This window comes from Haliaeetus albicilla, chromosome 7 (genome assembly GCF_947461875.1).
Source record: "Haliaeetus albicilla chromosome 7, bHalAlb1.1, whole genome shotgun sequence".
In the NCBI taxonomy this organism is placed as follows: Eukaryota; Metazoa; Chordata; class Aves; order Accipitriformes; family Accipitridae; genus Haliaeetus; species Haliaeetus albicilla.
Window position 1 is genome coordinate 2644226 of NC_091489.1, and position 19289 is coordinate 2663514.

At 57.0% G+C, this 19289-nt stretch overlaps 1 protein-coding gene across 3 annotated transcripts in view; it reads right to left on the reverse strand.

Moving 5' to 3' along the window:
* Positions 1-2511: 2511 nt before the first annotated feature.
* Positions 2512-19289, reverse strand: part of SKAP1 (src kinase associated phosphoprotein 1) — a 150869-nt gene continuing 134091 nt past the window's right edge. For 2 of the 3 annotated variants that reach the window (XM_069786506.1, XM_069786504.1), the window contains one exon: positions 17139-17392. In XM_069786506.1, coding sequence (XP_069642607.1) covers positions 17172-17392 — 221 coding nt within the window. In that variant the 3' untranslated portion in view covers positions 17139-17171. Of the gene's footprint in view, positions 2814-3452; positions 3572-17138; positions 17393-19289 lie in introns of those variants that run through there. The other variant, XM_069786505.1, reaches the window with a different exon arrangement.

Below are 19289 nucleotides of genomic sequence, written 5' to 3' on the forward strand. Positions count from 1 at the left end.
ATAGATGGCTTTAGGGAAAAGAGGGGGTTATTGCACCTCTCACCACGGGGCTGGAGCTGCTGAAACCATCCGGGCTGACTCTGCCCTGCACAGCAGAGAGGTCCCTGGGGCCAGCATGGGATGCTGGGGTGAGCCCCAGGGTGCTGGCAGAGGACAGGCAGGGCTGACAGGTCCCACCTTGGCCCTGAAGCGGGTTTTGTGGTGCTGGGCCCAGCTGTGGAGGGGGTCTCGGCCCCACACGGGGGCCAAGACACACTGGGGAGGGGGAGGGAGGAGGGTTGGAAACCCGTCGAGGCGCATCCGAAATGTCAGGAGAAGTTCATTGCGAAGGCTGGCAGCTGCTGGTGCGCCGGAGCGCCGCTGCCATTGGCTGCCCCCCCTCATGCATATTCATGCATATTCATGAGTGTGCGGCTCCAAATGGCGCAGCTGTGAGGCCAGCTGTGCCCACGGACCTGCTCCTGTGCCCACGCGTGCCCTCGCCCACGCTTGGCCTTTGCCTGGGCGCAGCCTCATGCAGGCAACGTGCCCTCAGCTGGGGCCGTATCCTGCCCCTGACTCCCCGCGGTCCCCCAGCACGGTTTGCACCGTGAGCTTGGCCTGGCACTGCCGCATCCTTGGCTTGACGCCTTGCCAGGAGCCAGCCGGTCCCGGGGCTTCCCTCTGAAGGTGGATTTGGAAAGGGCAGGCCGTGGGGCTGCTGGAGGAAAGGCTCCATCCCCTCCCCTGCCTCCTCGCAGGGCTCTGTGGTGCCCATCGTTCCCCCTCGGGGCTGCAGCCCTGCTGCTGGCTGCGTTTCAGAGCCAGGCGGAAATTATTTTTAGTGGTGTTGATCAGCTTTGCAAAGCTGTCGGGAAAACAGTGACTCAGAGGCAGACCTGGCCGTGGGTGGCGGGGGGGGGGAAGCAGCCCTGCTCCTGCTCATAGGGAGCTGAGCATCGGTGACCCCCAGGGCTGCTTTGCTGCAGAGGCTGGGGGCAATGGCCCTGGGGGGGGGGTGACAGTCCCCTCTGCCACGCATGGGGTGGGCTCAACCCCTCCGTGGCCTGATGTCTGCAGGCAACTACCGTGCTGGGGATTTTGGTAGCCGGTGAGTCAGCTCTGGGCACAGAGCCGTAACCTCATCACCTGTGTGGGGTCATGAACACGGTGGGCACGCAGAGCCGCTCAAGGTAACCTTCCCCACCCGGAGCAGACGAGGACAGCTCGGCCCCCTCCCTGTGCCCTCGCAGCCTGGCACATCTCTCTCCTCTCCACCGCCTGCCAGAAAAACAGCCTTGCTGCTTGGAAGTGGGCCAGGCTCTCCAGACAGCACATCCACAATACCCCCCCCCCAGGAAAGCTGTCTCTCAAGTCTATGCAAACAAACCGTGGTGCTTTCCCTGTCTCCCCCCCGCCACCCCGATGCAACGCACCATGCTGGGGGGGCTCCTGCTCTTACCTAGGGCTGGAGCAGCCCATGCTTGGCCAAAGCATCCTGCCTCCCATCTCCCCAGCCCCTTCTCAAGCAGAGCGTGAAGGTCTCAGCTCTGGAGTCCTGGGTGAGTCGGTGGATCTGGGGCAGGATCAGGCCTCCCAATGCTTGAGCATCGGGAGTGGTAACAGGGTGCAAATGGCCAGGCTGTTTCCTATACGTTGGGCTGGGACAGATGTATCCAGTCAGTCCCAAGCCCTGGTCCTTTTTGCACCAGAGCATCCGCCTGGGCGAGAGCATTGGTTCCTCCCCGCTGGGATCCCAAAAGGCTCCCGGGAATGATGCTGGAGAGATGGATACTGGCCCTGCAGCTGCCCCCCAAATGAACTGTTCCTTGCAAGATGCTCATGGATGAGGAAACAGAGACAGGGAAGGGCTGACATGCCGAGGGGCAGAGCGGAGGGACCGTTTCTCTCTCTGGGTGCCCTGGCACGGGCTCCCACGGCTGCTCAGGGTCACCCATGCTGTGGAGAGCTAGGGCTGGAAAAGCAGCTTAGGAACGCTGGAGGGATTTGAGCCGAGCTCATGCCCTGCCAAGCTGAGCTCTGGGCAACCCAAACCCATCCTCTACGCCAAAGACATGCCCGGCAGGGAGGTGCCTCTGTGGGCACAAGCAAGGCCATGTGTGGGAGCCTGGTGAGGCACCAGGATGGGTTTGGCTGCATCCCTGCATCCCCCGGGGTTCCATGGGGGTCCCCCTGGTCCCACCTGGCTTCCAAACGTCTGCACAGCTGTGCTTCGGAACAGCCGTTTGGCCGATACCTGGGCTCACCCCATGGGCGATGCTCCTGTTTCGGCACCAGCGCACCCCAGGTGCTGCTGGCCGAGGGCTGGTGGGTACCGGGGGGGCTTCTCTGGTGCAGCCCAGGGGGTTTGGGCACCCTCCCCGGGAAGGCTGCAGTCAGCAGGTACTTACCACCATCTAGTGGCCCTTCAGCCAAGTGCGGGAGGAGGAGGAGGAGGAGGAGGAGGAAGATGTGCTGGGTTAATCCTCAGTCCTGGGCTGGGATGGGCCTGGACCGGAGGGCTCTGGGGATGCTCAGAGCTGGGGATGGAGGCGAGGGGCTACTGCCCGCACCCAGCTCCGGCTCCAGACCCGCAAAGAAGTCTGGAGCAGCAAAGCATGGAGAGGAAAACTGCTTTATTGTGGGTTGCCAGCCTGCCGTGGCCCGACGGCATCGCAGCGGGTACCGTGGGGCAGAGCAGGGCTCTGGGACACCGTGCATGGCTGGGTGATGGGATGTGGGTCTCTTCATGCAACGGGTGCCTGTAGCAAGGGGAGGCTGGTGGTGGGGACGGTGTCGCTGGTATCTCAGCGTGGTCAGGGAGAGAGAAGCACCTGGATTTGGGGAGGGAGAGAGACACGGGTGATGGCGGGGAAGGGGACACCGAGATGCAGGCTGGGACTGACGTGGCCTCGCATGTCGGTGGCTCGCAGGCGCAGAGGGGATAACGAGGGTGGGAGATCTCTGGGTGAATGTGGAGGTCTCCCTGCCCCAGGCAGGTGTCAGGACTCTCTGCTTCTAGCTCAGCTGCAGACCCCCTCCACTTCCCTAGCCCTGACCTGTGCCTCAGTTTCCCCATCTGCCACATGCCTCCATAATGGGTTTTGTTTGGGAGAAAAACACTGCATACGCAGCGCTTGCTGTCGGCGTTGGTGTTACAGCCAGTGACACGCAGCTCCCCGGGTCCGATGGAGGTGGCTGCCATGGTTTTACCACGTTTCTCCCATGGAGCTTGAAGAACTTGAAATCCAGGGAGAGACACTGGGTAGGGTGGCATTGTCCCTGAACTGCAGCTGTGGTTCCCGGTCTCGCCTGCTCCCACGTAAAACGGAGACCAGGAGATGGAGCCAAAGACAGTCCTCAAGGCTCTGCACCCTGGAGATGCTGGAGCACCCTAGGAACGGAGCTGCCTCCCCAGCACCCACCTCCATGCCCCATCCCCAGTAGGTGCACCCCAGGGTGCCACCTCTCACCTGGGGTGCCGCGGTCCTCATCACTCTTCCAGGTCGTAGGCAGCCACCAGGTAATCCTTTGGGACGATCCCGACCACGTTGTTGAGCTCTCCAACCCACCAGCCATACGCGTTGTACTCCTGGCGAGACACAGCCGGAGAGGTGCGGATTTAGTGCCGGGGCAGGGGACACGGCTCAGGTCCCTTCCTTTGGCACGTGGATCTACAGAGAGCAGCCCCCCAAGTCCCACCAGAAAATACCCCAGTCGCACTTCTCCCCTGGTAAATCCTTCGTTGTCTGTCCTAACTCCCCTCCTTCATCCTGCCCCGCTCTCCCCCTTTGCTCTGGGTCGTGCAGGGCATGGCTTGGGGCTTGCTTGGAAACTCAGTGTTTAATTCACACCTTAATATTTTGGGGTATTTTAGTTACAGATGGCAACCCTTGGGGTATCTCAGGCACCAGCCTGGAGCTCTGTGAAGCCCCTCCAGGTGGATTGTGCCTGGTAACATGTCCCCTCCCCAGATTTATGTGTGATTTTCCCCTGATAGCAGACATTGGAGGTGATAATACCAGTGAAAATCTCCACTCCACCATGAGAGAGGAGGAGTTAGCACATACAGGCTTAAGAAGTTTGCCATCAAAATAGGAGGTTCTTTTTTTTCAAAGGAGATGTTAAAAGTGATGTGCACAGCAGCACATCCCATCCTGTGTCCCACGTGAGCTCTGACCCCTACCCCGCCTGCCTGGGGTGTTTAACGGGTCCCCGAGCTCATCCCAGCTTCCCGACAGGGAAAAAGGGCTTTGCTCGGGAGAGGGGCTGAGTCACCAGAGACAGACATTGCTCCCGATGCTTCCAGCTCTGCAGATGGTGCTGCCCTTGCCGGAGCCAGAAAAGGGTCCCAGGGGTCCCAACATTGGGATCCCGATGCTCCCCAGGGACCCGCACCCCAGCAAACAGCACTGAGTCAAGCCCCCGTGATGCTGTTGGAAAGGAAGGAGCGGGAAGGGATGGGGGCTCCATCCCCCTGCCCCACTGTCCTCACCAGCCAGGGAGGAAAAAAATCCTGCTGCAAAACCAGAAGGAAAAAATCTGGGTCTGTTTGCTGTAGCCTGGAGATCCGTGGGCAGAGGGGCCGAGATGCACCCCAGGCGTGACGGGGAGCCCCCAGCCTCCGCTCGCCCCCCCAGCTCTGCCATAGCCTGAACACTATGAGGTATTTTAAAATAATTTCTGCTTTGATGAATTGCTGGGTAGTCCGCGATTGCTCATAATCAAAGGGAGGAAAATGCAAATGAGAGCCAGCCGAGAACTTGCGGCACCGAGCGTTTATTTCACTGCGCAGTGCCAAAAAGAATTAAAACAACATTAAACTCCCAGCAATAATGTTTAAGTCCTCGTTTCCAAGTGCCAAATTGCACCACTCTGGATCATACAGATGTTCGTTAATTATGCTAATTTTTATTAAACTATTAAAACGAGGAGTGCACTGGCACAGCAAGGCAGAGCCCAGTGCAGGGTGAACTCTGCTCTCGTCTGGAGGTGCTCATTTACATCTCGCTAACGTGCTGATGCCTGATACTGGGTTTTGGAGGGGGGTGAGGAGAAGGAGGGAGTCTGAGGATGGTTTAGCTGGAATCTACCTAATTACATGCTAATGGGCCCTCTGTGCTCAGTACCTGCCTGGACTGGGTTGGAGGCGGGGGGGGGGAGAAGTAATTTAGCTGAGACTTTACGGAAGGGACTGAAAACCCACTAATCGGGAAGATAATTGTTCCAGCGAGGTTGGTGGGCCCCGAGCGTGCCGGTACGGCGGCATCAGGAGAGGGGAGCGGGATGCTCTGCCCCCTCCGCTTGCTTACCCTCCATCAGGGGCTGCGTGGCAGGAGCTCGGCAGGGTGCCAGAGGCAGCACCCATGGGTGCTGCTGCCATGCCAGGAGCCCCTGGGGTCCTCAGCATGCAGCACCGGGCATCAGCCAGGAGGCAGAGCAAAGCCGTCGCTCTGCCCTATCCCCAGAAATGCAGCAGGGCTGAGCAAACTGGGAACCCAGTGCCCTTTCCAGGCTGGCATGTGATAGGGAACTGGATTTGGGGGTCACCCCAAGACCCTAGCGACCATCCCCCTGGCCCAGCCATCCTCTACACAGCTGCGATGGCCTCTCTCCGCTCCCCAAATGTTGTGATTTTCTCCCAGAAGGAAGAAAACCCCCTCAAAGCATTTCTCCACGTTTCATTCCCGAGATCCCCGGTGCCAAGCGAGCCCGAAGCAGACGCTCGTTCAGATAATCGCCCGCAATCAGGGCTTTTATGGTGGGTTGGTGCACGGGGCCGTAAAAAGCTTTATGCTGCTAATCTCCATCGACAAGGGAGAAGGAAAAGGGGGAAAAAGAAACAACAAGACGACAACCACAACCTGGTTTCTCTCTCTGCTTTGCACCACGGCTCCTCCAGCATCACCCAGGAGAGACGATGCTCTTCCGAGGAGGGGGAAAGCAGAGTCCCCGAATGACCCAGCTACAGATTCCCCCTGTCCCCATCAGGGGGGACATCCCGCAGCCCAAGCCCACAGTCACAAAGGCAGCGAGGGGAACGTGGCCAACTGTCCCCCGCACAGCCTCAGATGGCCCACCGCCTCGTGGGACCCTAAATGCGCAGCCACATCTCTCCAGCAGCACTTCCCCTGCTCCACCAAGCTCAAATTGTCCCATCCGACATCCCTCCCGCCCCTCACCGAGAAGGACGGGCTCTCTTCCTCTGCCAAGCAGATGATATTTACTCCCCACTGGTGCTCCCAAGCCCTCCTTGCCACCGCGCTCCTTCGCCAGCCCTCGTAAACAACCCCATCGGGCTTCGGGAAGGTCATTAATCACCCCCCTTCGCACAGAAGATCAATGACGCTTTGATGGATGCCGAAGGAAAAGCCAATCAGTCAGGGACTTATCGGTTTATGATTGCTCGGCCCCATTATTAGTGCTTGTGTGTCATACATTATTGTTAGGAAAATGGAGGAATCTAATTCATAGATGAGGTATGGCGGGCGTGCAAGGGGTCGGCTGACACCGGGGAGTTTTATACCAGGTCAGCTATACATCTATTTACCTCGAAAACCAGCTCAGAGCTGTGGCAAGCTCTGAAATCGAGGGGCTACCTGTCCTTGGGGGATTCGGAGCTGGTGGCAGCTGAGGGATGCAGCTGGGAATGCTGTTTCTTTGGCACATCACCCAGCCTAGTGCATGGAGAAGTTAATTTGGGCAACACTCACCCTTTGCTTCAGATCGTGGCCTACTATTACCTGCCCCTACCATGCTGCTCTTTTGTAGGGTAAATCCCTATAAAAAGAAATGATTCCCACTTGCTTCTAATGATGCAATTCTCAGCTGCTGCGAGGAGCTGAGGGCACGCAGCTGGGGCTGGAGCATTGCTCCTTCCCCTTGTCTCACCTGCACCACTTGCTCCGGCTTCAACTGGGGTGGCTGGAGCATCCCATCCCACCGGGGTCCGTGTGTCCCATCCCACCAGAGTCCATGCATCCCACCCTACGGGGCTCTCCATGTCCCAGCCCAGAAGGAAGAAGCTAAAAGACGTAAGGGGCTCAGAGCCAGCAGTACTAGGGGAGATGGAGGGAGAGGAAGGTGATGGTTCCCGACTGGGGAAGGCCAGGCAGAAACGACCACCTGGGCAAGGACAACGCAGCTCCTCCTTGAGACGAGTTCTCAGGGTTTCTGCGGGGAGACCGGCCTGACCGAAGGCATTCAGGATTTAGCCCATCAGTCATTTCCCATTAAAAACAAGCAAGCAACCAACCAGCCCAGCAAGGCAGCACCACGGACCCGGGCACCCGATGACAATCCAACCCCGAGCGCTTCGCAGCGGTGGCACGACCTGGCTTGGGGGTGCCGACACGGCCGGGGCAGGAGGGACGCACGTCCCTTTGGGCACCCCAAGGGCCGGCCGGCTCCCCGTCAGGACACGGCAGCCGAAGGGGGGACGGTGTGGGGGACACACGGCCGGGACAGACAGACGGCGATGGCCGGACCCCGTGCAGAACGGGAGCGGGCAGAAGGTGCAGCTGGAGCCCCGCCAGCCGCCGGGGCCGGACCGGGAGACAATAGCGGCGGCAGCATCCGATCCGCGGCGCTGATGGGATTGGGAGCCGATGTGAAACTGCCATATTAATATTTATTCCATAAAGCGCGCGGCTCCCAGCTTTGCGCGGCTCTGCCGCGCTCTGACCGCAGTACCAACCCTCAGGCACCGCAAACACAATTTGAAAACAATGTGACGGAAATGTTTAATCTGCTCAGCCCATCTGTGCTGCGTATTTCTCCAGATCTCCCTGAGAGAGGCGCCTTCGAATCTCCACATTGCCTTTAATATTCTCCTAAATCACCTCCCCACTGCACTTCAAGGGCCATTGCTACAATATCACAGGTTCATCGAGAGTGCACGGGAGAAGGGGGGGTGCAGGGAGGGGAGGGTGAGGGACGGGGGTGTCGGCTGGGATATTTTTTATTTTAAAATATTTCCTGAGGATGGTGTTCCTGTGCCCCTCGGACAGGCGAGAGAGAGGAGGAAAAAAAAAAAAAGGGGGGGGGGAATCAGAGGGAAGTTATTGTGCTGTTGCTGGGAGGCGATTAGCGAGGCTGTTTAGAAGCAAACAGGCTGGAATGGAGCAAAAATCATTTCCAAAGAATCGCTTTTATTAATCTCCTTCCTCGGCCGCCCGCTTTCACGTGTGGCTGCCGTTATTCCTCTCTCCGGAGGGCACCATCCTGCTCCGAGCTTCACATGCAAAATGGGTGCAGATGCTCGGGTGAGGGGGGACACCCCAAAGCAGCAGCCCAGGGTGGGGGTGGCTGGGCCCTCCTGGGTCCCCCCACCCCAGCACAACTGTGGCTTAGAGCCGAGATGCTCCAGTTCAGGTGGATCCCTGCTCCCTGCCTCAGTTTCCCCATTGTACCACAGCCGATCCTCCCTCCCTCCCCATGTGGCTTTTCAATACGTAAAGGGAGCTTATAAGAAAGGTGGAGAGAGACTTTTCTGCAGGGCCTGTTGTGATAGGGGTAATGTTTTTAAACTAAAAGAGGGTAGATTGAGACTATATATAGGGAAGAATTTTTTTGTTTTTTTTCAGTGCGGGTGGTGAAACCCTGGCACAGGCTGCCCAGAGAGGTGGTCGATGCCCCATCGCTGGAGACGTTCAAGGTCGGGTTGGATGGGGCTCTGAGCAACCTGATCGAGTTGAAGATGCTCGTGGCAGGGGGGTTGGACTAGATGACTTTTAAAGGTCCCTTCCACCCCAAACTGAGATTCTGTCTCCACTGGGAGCCCCCCCCCCCTCCTTCCCCAGGCTGCTGGGTCCTGCATCACCCCTAAATCACCCCACAGCTGTGCGTGGGGTCTGGCTGGGGTGCACAGGGTCCGGGGGGGCATGTGGGGTCCGGGGGGTGTATGGGGTTCAGGGGTGTGTGGGGTCTGGGGGTGTCTGTTGGGTGCAGGGGGGATGCACGGGGTCCAGCGGGGGTGCGTGGGGTCCAGGGAGGTGGGGGGCGTTTGAGGGGGGAGTGCAGGGGGTATGTACGGGGTCCAGGGGGTGTGTGTGGGGTTCGTGGGGTCTGGGAAGGTGCATGGGGTCCAGGAGGGATGCTTGGGTTCCAGGGGTGTGTGTGTGGGGTGCAGGGGTGTGCGTGGGGTGCAGGGAATGCACAGAGTCTGGGGGGGGTTGGCATCCAGGGGGGTGTATGGGGTCCAGAGGGGGATGTGCGGGGTCCAGGGTGTGTGTGTGGGGTGCAGGGGTTGTGTGTGGGGTGCAGGGGGATGCTCGGGGTCCAGGGGTGTGTGTGTGGGGGGTGCAGGAGGGGTGCAGGGGGGCTACACGGGGTCCAGGGTGTGTGTGTAGGGTACAGGGAGTGTGCGGGGTCCGGGGGAGGGGGTGGCGTCCAGGGGGGTGTGAGGGATGCAGGGGGGATGCTTGGGGTCGAGGGATGTGTGTGGGGGGGGTGCAGGGGTGTTGGAGGGGGGTGCAGGGTGTGTGTGTGGGGTGCAAGGAGTGCGCAGGGCCCGGGGGGGGGTGCGGGGTGCAGGGGGGGCTGTTCGGGCTCCAGGGGGGCGTGTGTGGGGTGCAGGGGTGTGTGTGTGGGGTGCAGAGGGAGGCTCGGGGTCCAGGGGGGTGTGTGTGGGGATGCAAGGGGGGGTGTGGGATGCAGGGGGGGGTGTAGGATGCAGGGAGCATTTGGGATGCAGGGAGCGCACAGGGTCGGGGGGGGGGGGGTGCGGGGTGCAGGGGGGGCTGTTCGGGCTCCAGGGGGGTGTGTGTGGGGTGCAGAGGGAGGCTCGGGGTCCAGGGGTGTGTGTGTGGGATGCGGGGGGGGTGTAGGATGCAGGGAGCGTTTGGGATGCAGGGAGCGCACAGGGTCGGGGGGGGGGTGCGGGGTGCAGGGGGGGTGCTCGGGCTCCAGGGTGTGTGTGTGGGGGGGTGCAGGGGGTGTTTGCGGGGTGCAGGGGGGGTACGCAGGGTCGGTGGGTCGGTCGGGCGGCTGGAGCATCCCCCGGCGTTGCCATGGCAGCCGCTCCCGGCTTCGCTTCCTGCATCCCCGGGGGCCGGCGCAGCCGGATCCACCTGCTCCTTCCCCGACCCTCCGCGGGGTCATAGTCAGGTCGGCAGAATAAATGAACGTGAGCACTAATGATGTGTTCGCTGGCTGTTTATGCTCTCTGTGTGTCAGGGGCACTCACATTTAGAGAGCTCATTATGGCTGCAATTAGACTGCACCATTGCTAGATATTTAACTCCTTTTTCTTTTAAATTAGCATTTTAATAACGTGCTTTGAGCAGGGGAAACAAAATGACCATTTTTCACGGACAAACTTCCTAGCTGTAGGTGCAACTTTAATGGCAAAGTTGCAAGGGAGGTAAAATAAGATCAGGCCTGTTCCCTTCCCACCTATCCCTGTCCTCTCCCCCTCCTGCCCGCCACCAGGAAGGGGGGGAAAAAAAGACCGGGAGAGATTTTTATTTGCTTTATCGCACACTCCATTTCCTAAATTTGTTCTGCAGCCAATTATTTTCGCTTTTAAAGTCCTGAACGCTCACGCCTGATGAAAATTAGCAGCCATCTGAGTTAAACTCTGCCTGTGACCTGTGAAGAGGGCTCGAAATAATTGCGTACATGTGTGTGTGCACGCGCGTGTGCGAGGAGCCATCCATCCCTGACTCCCCGAGCTGCGAAAGGAGACCGGGGGGGGGGTGAGGATGGGAGCAGCCAGTGCCGATTACGTGATGGGTATTATCAAAATATCTTTATACAGTAACCCCCAGGGCCGCTTCCCTGCAAAGGTCATGGCAATTATTTCCCCTTCATTCATAACTCTTCGGCTGGGCTTACAGGACCGGGGGAGGCGGAGGGGGACGAGGGGGACGAGGGGGACAGCCGAGGGGCTGGTTGCGGCCGCTGCTCCGGGAGGAGGGATGGGGACCGGCGGAGGGGACACGGCGAAGGCAACGGCTCCGTGACTTTACCGGGAACTTGCAAAACCACCCTTTTTCTTCGCTCCCGCTCCGCAAAGTGCAAAGCCAGACCCCAACGAGCCCAAAAGTCGCGGCTTTGTTCCTCCATTAGGATTTACGCTCCTAATTAATCGATGACCCTAAACCACCCATCCTTCTTCCAGGGATTGCTGTGAGGGCTGCAGGGAGGGGGTGAGGGACCCCCGGGGGTGGGTGCACCCACTGCTGTCGGGCTGGGAAAGGGACCTGAGCTGGGACAAGGTGGTCACTGGGACTGGGTGCCCCCCTCTGCCCTGGACCCCGAGTCCCAGCTCTCCAGCCCCTTTCCGTAACAACTGGCAGCCCCTAGATGCCCCAGGTCAGGGCCAGGAGCCAGAGCTGGGACCCCCAGGGCCCCCACGCAGCCAAAATCAAGCCGAGGGTCTCGAATCAGTGGGGAACCACAGCAGGGAAGGGCAGGAGAGGAGGGGAGAGAGACGCAGCCTTTGCGAGAACGATGTTTTAAACGTTTCCTCTTTTGCATCCGCTCAGCTGTACCTTAGACACCGCCGTTTCATAAATACAATCCGGGTAGCGCAGGCTATAATTTGGTGATAGCTACCCCAGGACATATCTAGATACACTTCTGTTATTTTAATTAAATACTGCATTATGGTTTGTGACAACTTCATCGCTATAGCGTAAATGAATTTGGAATTAAAGTCTTACTTAGGCATTCCACTACTTCCCCCCCTCCCCTCCACCCCTCCGTGTTACAAAGCAAAAGGCTATAAAATCAAGATGTTTGTTCATTTACAGATGGAGCAGCTTGGAAAAGGGAAAAAAAAAAAAAAAAAGGAGAAAAGGCGAGACGGTGCAGAAGCGAGTGCGAAACACCGGTGGCTTGCGAGCATCCTCGGGTGGAGGAGAGCACAAATGGGGGATGCTGAATATTAACTGTGTGCGTTACTGTTATCCTCCGAACCGGGCTCCTCCGAACACCCCTTCCCCCGGCCGCGGGATTTCTGTGTTGTCCGTGATTGTCATTTTTAACTCTTGATTTGTGACTGCTGCAGAGAGGACGAAGCGCTGGAAGTTTTAGACCTTTGGGGATTTGGTCCGTGGGAAGGGCACGGCGGCGGCCGGAGAGACTGAGTTATGGCAAAGGGAAACTTTTAATTTTATGTCCAGGCCTGGGAGTTTCAATTCCATCCATCTATTAACTCGTCTCTAATGAAACTAGACCGTACGTGACATTTTGCAATATAACTGCTTTAAATGTTACCACATCAATTGGTTTAAATGTTACCCGCGCCTCATGAACCAGGAGATGGTTTTATAATTATCTCCGTCTCTCTCTAATGAACAAAGATTTCTACTGTCTGCTGGTATTTTACATTAGCAAAGGAAACAAGGAAGCCTGCTCGAAACACCGGTGCTCAACAGGCTCAGACAAACAAAAATCACAAGTTGTGAGGGTGGCAGAGGTGTTGCCTCTCACCTCTTGGCAAATCGATACCAGATTTAAACCCTTCCTGAGCTATTTTGCCTTCGTGCAATTGGGGTTTCATCCTCAGGTCTCCTTCCGTTCCCTCTATTGCTGATTAACCACCACCCAAATAAAAATGACTCGCATCCATCTACCCGCACGCGCACGTATATATGTACATAATATGTAGATCCATAAAACGACAGCAGCCTGTGAAAGTTATGGCCGGGGAGGGACGGGTTTAACGACAAGGCTCCGCTTTAATATTTCCCGTCATCGCAACCCCAAGTGAAATTTCCACTTCCATTTATGAAATAAGCTGGGAAATCGTCGGGCATTTGTTAGGCTGGAAACAAAAAGATTTTTTTTTTTTTTTTTTCCTTTTTGTCACCCGTTTGAAACAGGGCATCGCAGCAAATGTCACCCCCATGTCTCCGGCAGATTAGCAAGGGGCTCATTACTAAATCTCTGTCTAATAAAGGCAGAGTTGACTCTGGAGGAGCTGCTGGTTATAACGCTGGCTTTGGAAAATGGAAGGATTGTCACACTTAAAGACACAAATTTCCCCTGTAATATATTCGAATGGAAACCTCTGAATCCAATACTACATGGGCATATCTAATAAATTCACAATATTTCAGCCTCAACAGCCTACGACGGTTAGTTTTAAAGATTTATGTGGTAAAAAATTACTCGGTGATGAATATAGTTTATTCTGTGCAGTATTGGAGGGTATAAGGAATTAAACTACTGTCTTTAACAGTGAATTTATTATTACCTCTGTCAAAGCCGAAGTCTTTAACAGCATTTATTATAAATTTCAGTGCAAAATAAATGGTCAGAGTATGCCTTAAACCTTAACCCCCCCCAGCAGAACCACGTGCCAGCCCAGGAGAAGTTCATGGGCTGGGGGGGCATCATCTCAGCACCCCCCCCAGACTGCCAGGGCTGACACTGGGGTACCACAACCACGGGGAAGGGGCTACCACGGCCACCGCTGCCCCGTGGGGACCGGGATCACCCACCGTGGAGAGCAGGGTGGCACGACTGGAGCTGGCACGGTAGTTGGTGTGGGGTGAAAGCAGCGGGGCTGGGGCAAAATTTGGGACAAAGCATCGGGGATGCGCAGGTGAAGCCCTCAGGGATGGGGAAAAATTTGGGATGAAGCATCGGGGACACAGAGGTGGAGACCCCAGACATGGGGCAAAATCTGGGACACAGCATCAGGGACATGTAGGTGGAGCCCCCAGGGATGGGGCAAAATTTGGGATGCAGCACTGGGGACGTGCGAGTGGAGCCCCTACGGATGGGTCAAAATTTGGGATGCAGCACCGGGAACGTGCATGTGGAGCCCCTACAGATGGGGCAAAATTTGGGATGCAGCACTGGGGACGTGCAGCCGCTGGGCATAGTCGGCGCTGCCTCCCCGGCGCTCGGCCACCCTTTTGTCCTCGCCTGCGATGGGTGTCCCCTCATTTATAAAAATTACCTGGGAGGAATGAGGCTGCCAGGGGCTTGTTCTGGACGATTGGTTCCCGCCGGGGGGGCGAGGGGGCCGGCGGGGGAAGGATGGCCCTCGCTTGAATTTGACCGGTGGGTGACCGTTGCCTTCCAGCTGACCCCGCCGTCCCATCCCCATCCCTCCCAACTCGGGAGCCTCCCAGAGGGGTTATTAATGGGAGTCAAACACCGCCGAGCCCTGGGGGGCCCATCTCCTCAGCCCACCCCACCGGAGATCCCGGGGGGGGGGCTGAACCCCCCCACTCTGGGATGCAGCTGCGTGCTGAGCCCCGACCCAGCTCGTTACACCTTGGCTCCATCATCCACCAGGTTCAGCGCATGGAGGGGGGGCCCATGGCCACCCCCGTGGCCTCTCCCCACGAGCGAGATGGCCCCAAATCCAGGCAAAATGCCACTAGATGTCACCACACGCCTTTCGCTTGGGGTCCGGGGTATTGGAATATGCCCCCCCTCCTTTCCCCCCCTGCTTTCATTGAAAGCAATTGAGAGAATTAACTTATCCGGTTTTATGGCCTGCTTGTCACATCCAACTAAGCCCACTTAAAATAGGAAGTCTCGCTGCATTCAAATAATTATCATAACATACAAATCACTCAGCCGGGGGACAAGGGACGCGATGCCAGGGTTTTGCTGGGATTACTGCTTCCCCCTCTCCAAATTCATTCCCCCGTGTATTAGCCTGGCTGGGCTGCACCGAGCGGGGTAGCGGTGTTTCGGGGTCCCTGCAAAGCAGGGTGATGAGGTGGGGTACAGGCTCTGCAGCGCCAGCCGTGACCCCCCCACCGGCCCCATTATCCCTGCGGCACCAGGGTCTGACGAAGCATTGGGATGCGACAAGGAGCATCCCACTCGGGTCTGGGGGGATGACGAGAAAAAGCCCTTGACAGTGGCATTCCCTGGACTCCCAGTCAAAGCCCCCCGGCGCTGGCACAGGAGCCCTGGCAAGGGGTCAGGACCGTGGGGACACGACACCGAAGGGACCGCTGCAAGGAGGGACGCGGTGGGTGACGATGCTGCCCTTGCCCTGGGTACAACCGTGCATCCCCTCCGCCGCAGCATCCCTTACCCGCTCTGCGCCCGCAGTCCCGGGGCTGCCGAGTCCCGTCCCCCCCCCAGCTACTGGTGTCCACTAACCCCCAAATCACTTTTCCCCGCTGTTGATGCTCGAAATGTCAGACAGGGCCCGAGCAGCAGCCGGCGTGTGTTTCAAACACACCAGATGGATTTTTATATTAGCTACTATTTCATGTTCAGACAGAGCGACCGCACCGCTAAAACGGCAGCCTCGATGCTGCCGAGTTTGCTTCTGTGAGATTAATTCTGCGAAATTAATTGGGACAAGATTGAAAAGGAAATTAAAATGCAGCTGAGTGAACAGGCTTTTCAAACACCTTTCCCCCCCCCCCCCATCGCCTCCCTCCTTCCCCCCCCACCAGCCCCGCGCCGCCTCCGTTCTGCGGCGGCCGCGAGCATCCGTCGCGCAAAGTAATTTACGGTGGAAAAGCTCTCAGGACCGATCGGTTACGTGTGAGGAAGCCAGCACAAGAGTCGCAATCTGGAGCCACTGAAGAGAGCAAAAACCCTGCCGTGATTCCAAGCTGTGTCCCCGAGCTGGTGCGGGGAGGGGGAGTGGATCTGATCTGCTCGGCCCATCGGCGGGATGGACCGAGGTGCTGGCAGCGGTGTGGGCACGGGGGGCTGTGGGTATCACCCCCAGGGACATCCGTGGGTTGCTCCCGGTGTGACCCCCTTGGATAAATGAGGTGATGAGCCAGGGCTGTGGGTTCAGTGCCCAGAGCACGTCAGTCCCATCCCAGGGGGGGCAGCGAGTTGCTAAATGCGGCTGTAAAGTGCTTTAAGATCCACAGATGGGGAATTCTCAGCCTTCCAGAAAGGGACGGTGAAGCCCAGACTCAAAGCTGCTCTCTGCTGCTGCCAGGGATGCAGCTGCCTCTGCAAAGACACACAGGAACCGGTTTCAAATACACCGGCTAAAAATGTCCGTGCCATGCCGGTTGCAAACATTCAGGGAGGTGGATGGGCAGCCGATGGTCAGCCCACGCCGGGCTTGGGGCTGCTGTGGCACCAGCAATGCCCGGCTCGGAGCCCACTGGGGTGAACTGCTGCCCTGGTCCTGCTCCGGTGTGGATGCGCCCCACGGGACCCGTGCTGTGGGTCTGGCTTGGAGGGCTCTGATGGATGGACAAACCTCCAAGGGGAGGTCTGACGCTGCCGCCGCAGCTCTCCTGCCCATCGCTGCGGCATCTGATCACCCGTGTCCACCCCGGGGCCATGCTGTGGCTACTGCCGGGATGCCAAACTAAATCTGCTTCTTTTTCTCAGCTATAAAACGTGGTCTTAACAAGCCTGAGACTTGGAGGTGCTCTTCATCTCCAAAGGTCCGTACCCATCACAGCGGAGCCACCGCTGCACCCACCACCCTTCCCCACGTCGGGTCCACTTGACCTTCCCCGGGTGGGTGCCCACCGAGGGCAAATGGGGCACAACCACCAAGTTCATCGCTGTTCCTGTGCCAGATTGGAGTGCGAAACATCAACCACACCGTGCAACACCCCAGGTTCATCACCATCCTTGGGGTACAAAGTGCATTGCAAAACAAAGCGGAGCTCCCCAAGTTCATCACTGTTCCTGTGCCAGATAGGGCTGCAAAGCACGTTGCAAAACACCACCAACAAAATGCAACCCCCCAACTTCATTGCTCTTCCCATACCGCATCGGGGTGCAAAGCGCATTGCGAAACATCGCCCATAAAATGCAACCGCCGCAGCTCATTGCTGTCAGCTGGGGCCACCGTGGTCCAGTGGGGACCGGCTGGGAGCCAGGACAGAGCCCTGCGGGGACAAGCAGGGTAGAAGAGGGTCACAGGCACCGGTGGCTCTGCTCTTGCCCCCGCAGACCCGCTAATGCAAACACTTAATTTATTCACCTGCGTGCGCTTGCCGAAGGGAGCCCTGGTCACACCCGGCTGAGCAACTCAATTACCCCTGTAATACCTGAGCAACAGCACGTACAGACTCCATTACCGTGGAAAAAAATAAATAAAAAAAAAAAATCTTGCTTTGGGGCATTTGAAATGCCACGTGTAAAGGCAGGGGGTATGGGCAGGAGTGGCATTGATGGGGTAGTCACGGAGCGGGGAGCGGGATGCCGGGGTCCGGTTCCCGCGCGCACGCGCAGGAACCGGACCCCAGCATCCCGCTCCCCCCTCCCACTAAATTGGTAATTTAACTCTGCTTTGGACCTTGATTTTTACCAATTTCATCAGCTTTTGACCTTGCAATTGAGCCCCAGCCCCATGACGGTGAACATGGGGCTGCCACCGATGCTCTTACCTTGCTTAGGATGTAGATGAGGTCTCCGCGGTGGAAGGAGAGCTCGTCGGGATGCTGGCTGCTGCAATCCCACATGCCTTGGTAGTAATTAGCGTAATCTTGCCAGGGACCTCCTAGGGAAAAAAAAAAAAAAAGAGAGGTCAGGGTGACAGGGAATTAGATGGAGAAATATTGGGGTTGTGGGGTGGGGTGTTGCGGGAGAGGGGCTGGTATTTTTTGGGGAAAGGAAGGAAATGTTGGTGTTACTAATTTTGCATTTCAACTAAAAGGCAGAGGCCAAAGAAGTACTGCAAGAAAAAGGGGCTGGTCAATAAATAAATGCAATAACTATCAGTAAATACGTGAAAACACAGTGGTAAATGTTTCTGTTTCAGAAAACCCCGAATTAAAGCTGTTTACTACAAACCACAAAGGGAACCGATGATGCCTTCTCTCTCTCCCAAGTCCCTCACCTCCTCCTCAAGCCCAAGCCAAGCTGTCCCCAAGGTGGACATCCATACCTTGGTCAAGGAGGGGACAACGTGGCACCAGTGCCAGCTCTGCTGGGCAGTGACCCTGCCACAGTGACAGCCACGCCAGAGGCCATGGGAGAAGAATACCATTAATTAACACTGGTATTTCTACAAGGCCTCTAGGAGGATGCTGCAGGGGAAGGTGATAGCCAAGTTTATTTATTAATTAAAGAAGCCAAGCAGGGGATTGCAGTTGATGGAGCAGGGCCTGCTCAGCGAGCAAACAGCACCGATTGCTCAGCCGGGAGCGCCCAGAGCAGTAAGAGGGATGGGAGGAGAGAGGGACCAAACATCTGCCTTCACCCCCCATTCCTGGGAGGTCAGAGAAGGTCCCAAACTCCTACGGGATGATATGACCTGAAAACTCAGGTCTCGATCTTCCCATTGAGCTGTGAGTTTGGGAAGGCAGAGCCTTTGCTCAGTGCCTGCGATCAGTCTGCTATGGAAAGGGAAGGGAACGTGAGCCAGCAAATTCTTTTTTTCCCTTTTTTTTTGGGGGGGTGGGGGGAGACAAACGATCTGCCTGCTGAAAGCTGTGGGTTTGGGCTGATGAGGCTGTTAGCAAACGGTGCCAAGGCTGGGGACCACCCTGGGCTAAATGTGCACGTGGGTTTTCTGGAAAACGTCGCAGCAACATTTCCAGAACGAAACATTTCCACCTTTGCCATCTCAGAATGGCATTTTCCCACCCCAGAAACTGGCCCAGAGACCAGAGCCACCGTGAAAGGTGGGTCATTGCCGCAGGGGCAGAAAGCTTGCGACGGGACCAGACGAGCCTGATGCCAAGGTCTTGCAGAGCCCCACAACCGGAGGAGATGCTGCTCTGCCCAGTTTGCAGACTGGGGAAGTGACTTGTCCCAGCACATCCAACAGATCCCTCACAGCACCAAAAAACACCCCAAAACCCCCCAGATTCCCAGTTTTCAAGCACACAAGACGCCTGTTAAAACATGCTCCTGGATCAAAGGCTTCAGGCAGAAGACTGCTCTGATGGCACAGCACCAACGTGGGGGTGAAGCCAGATGTCACGACACAGACATCTCCATGATGTGACCCCCATGGATAATTAAAGCCAGTAAAACCACATTTTGCAGGGGGGGATTTGAGCACCGGGGCTGTACCAGCGGTCTGTGCTGCTCTGCCACGCGGCTGAACCAAGCCCAGAAAGCATAAATAGAAAATATCGAGCACATGTTGGAGGAAATGTTTCTAATATGGTATAAGGGACCGAGTGATAAGGGTGCATCTGGAGTACTGTGCCCAGATTTGATCACCTAAATATGAAAAAGGACATTACAGAGATGGATAATGGCACAGCAGGGAGCAACTGGAATGACTCAGGGACTTGGGGAACTTAAATAGAAAGGCTGGGAAAAAAAAAAAGTAGGTCTGCATCCTTTGGAAAGTATTAAAGGGGGAGCACACAGTGGTGAGGAAAAGATTGTGAAGGGAATAGAAGGAGTAGGAGCTACTGAGTTATTTAAGCTTGTGCTAAGTG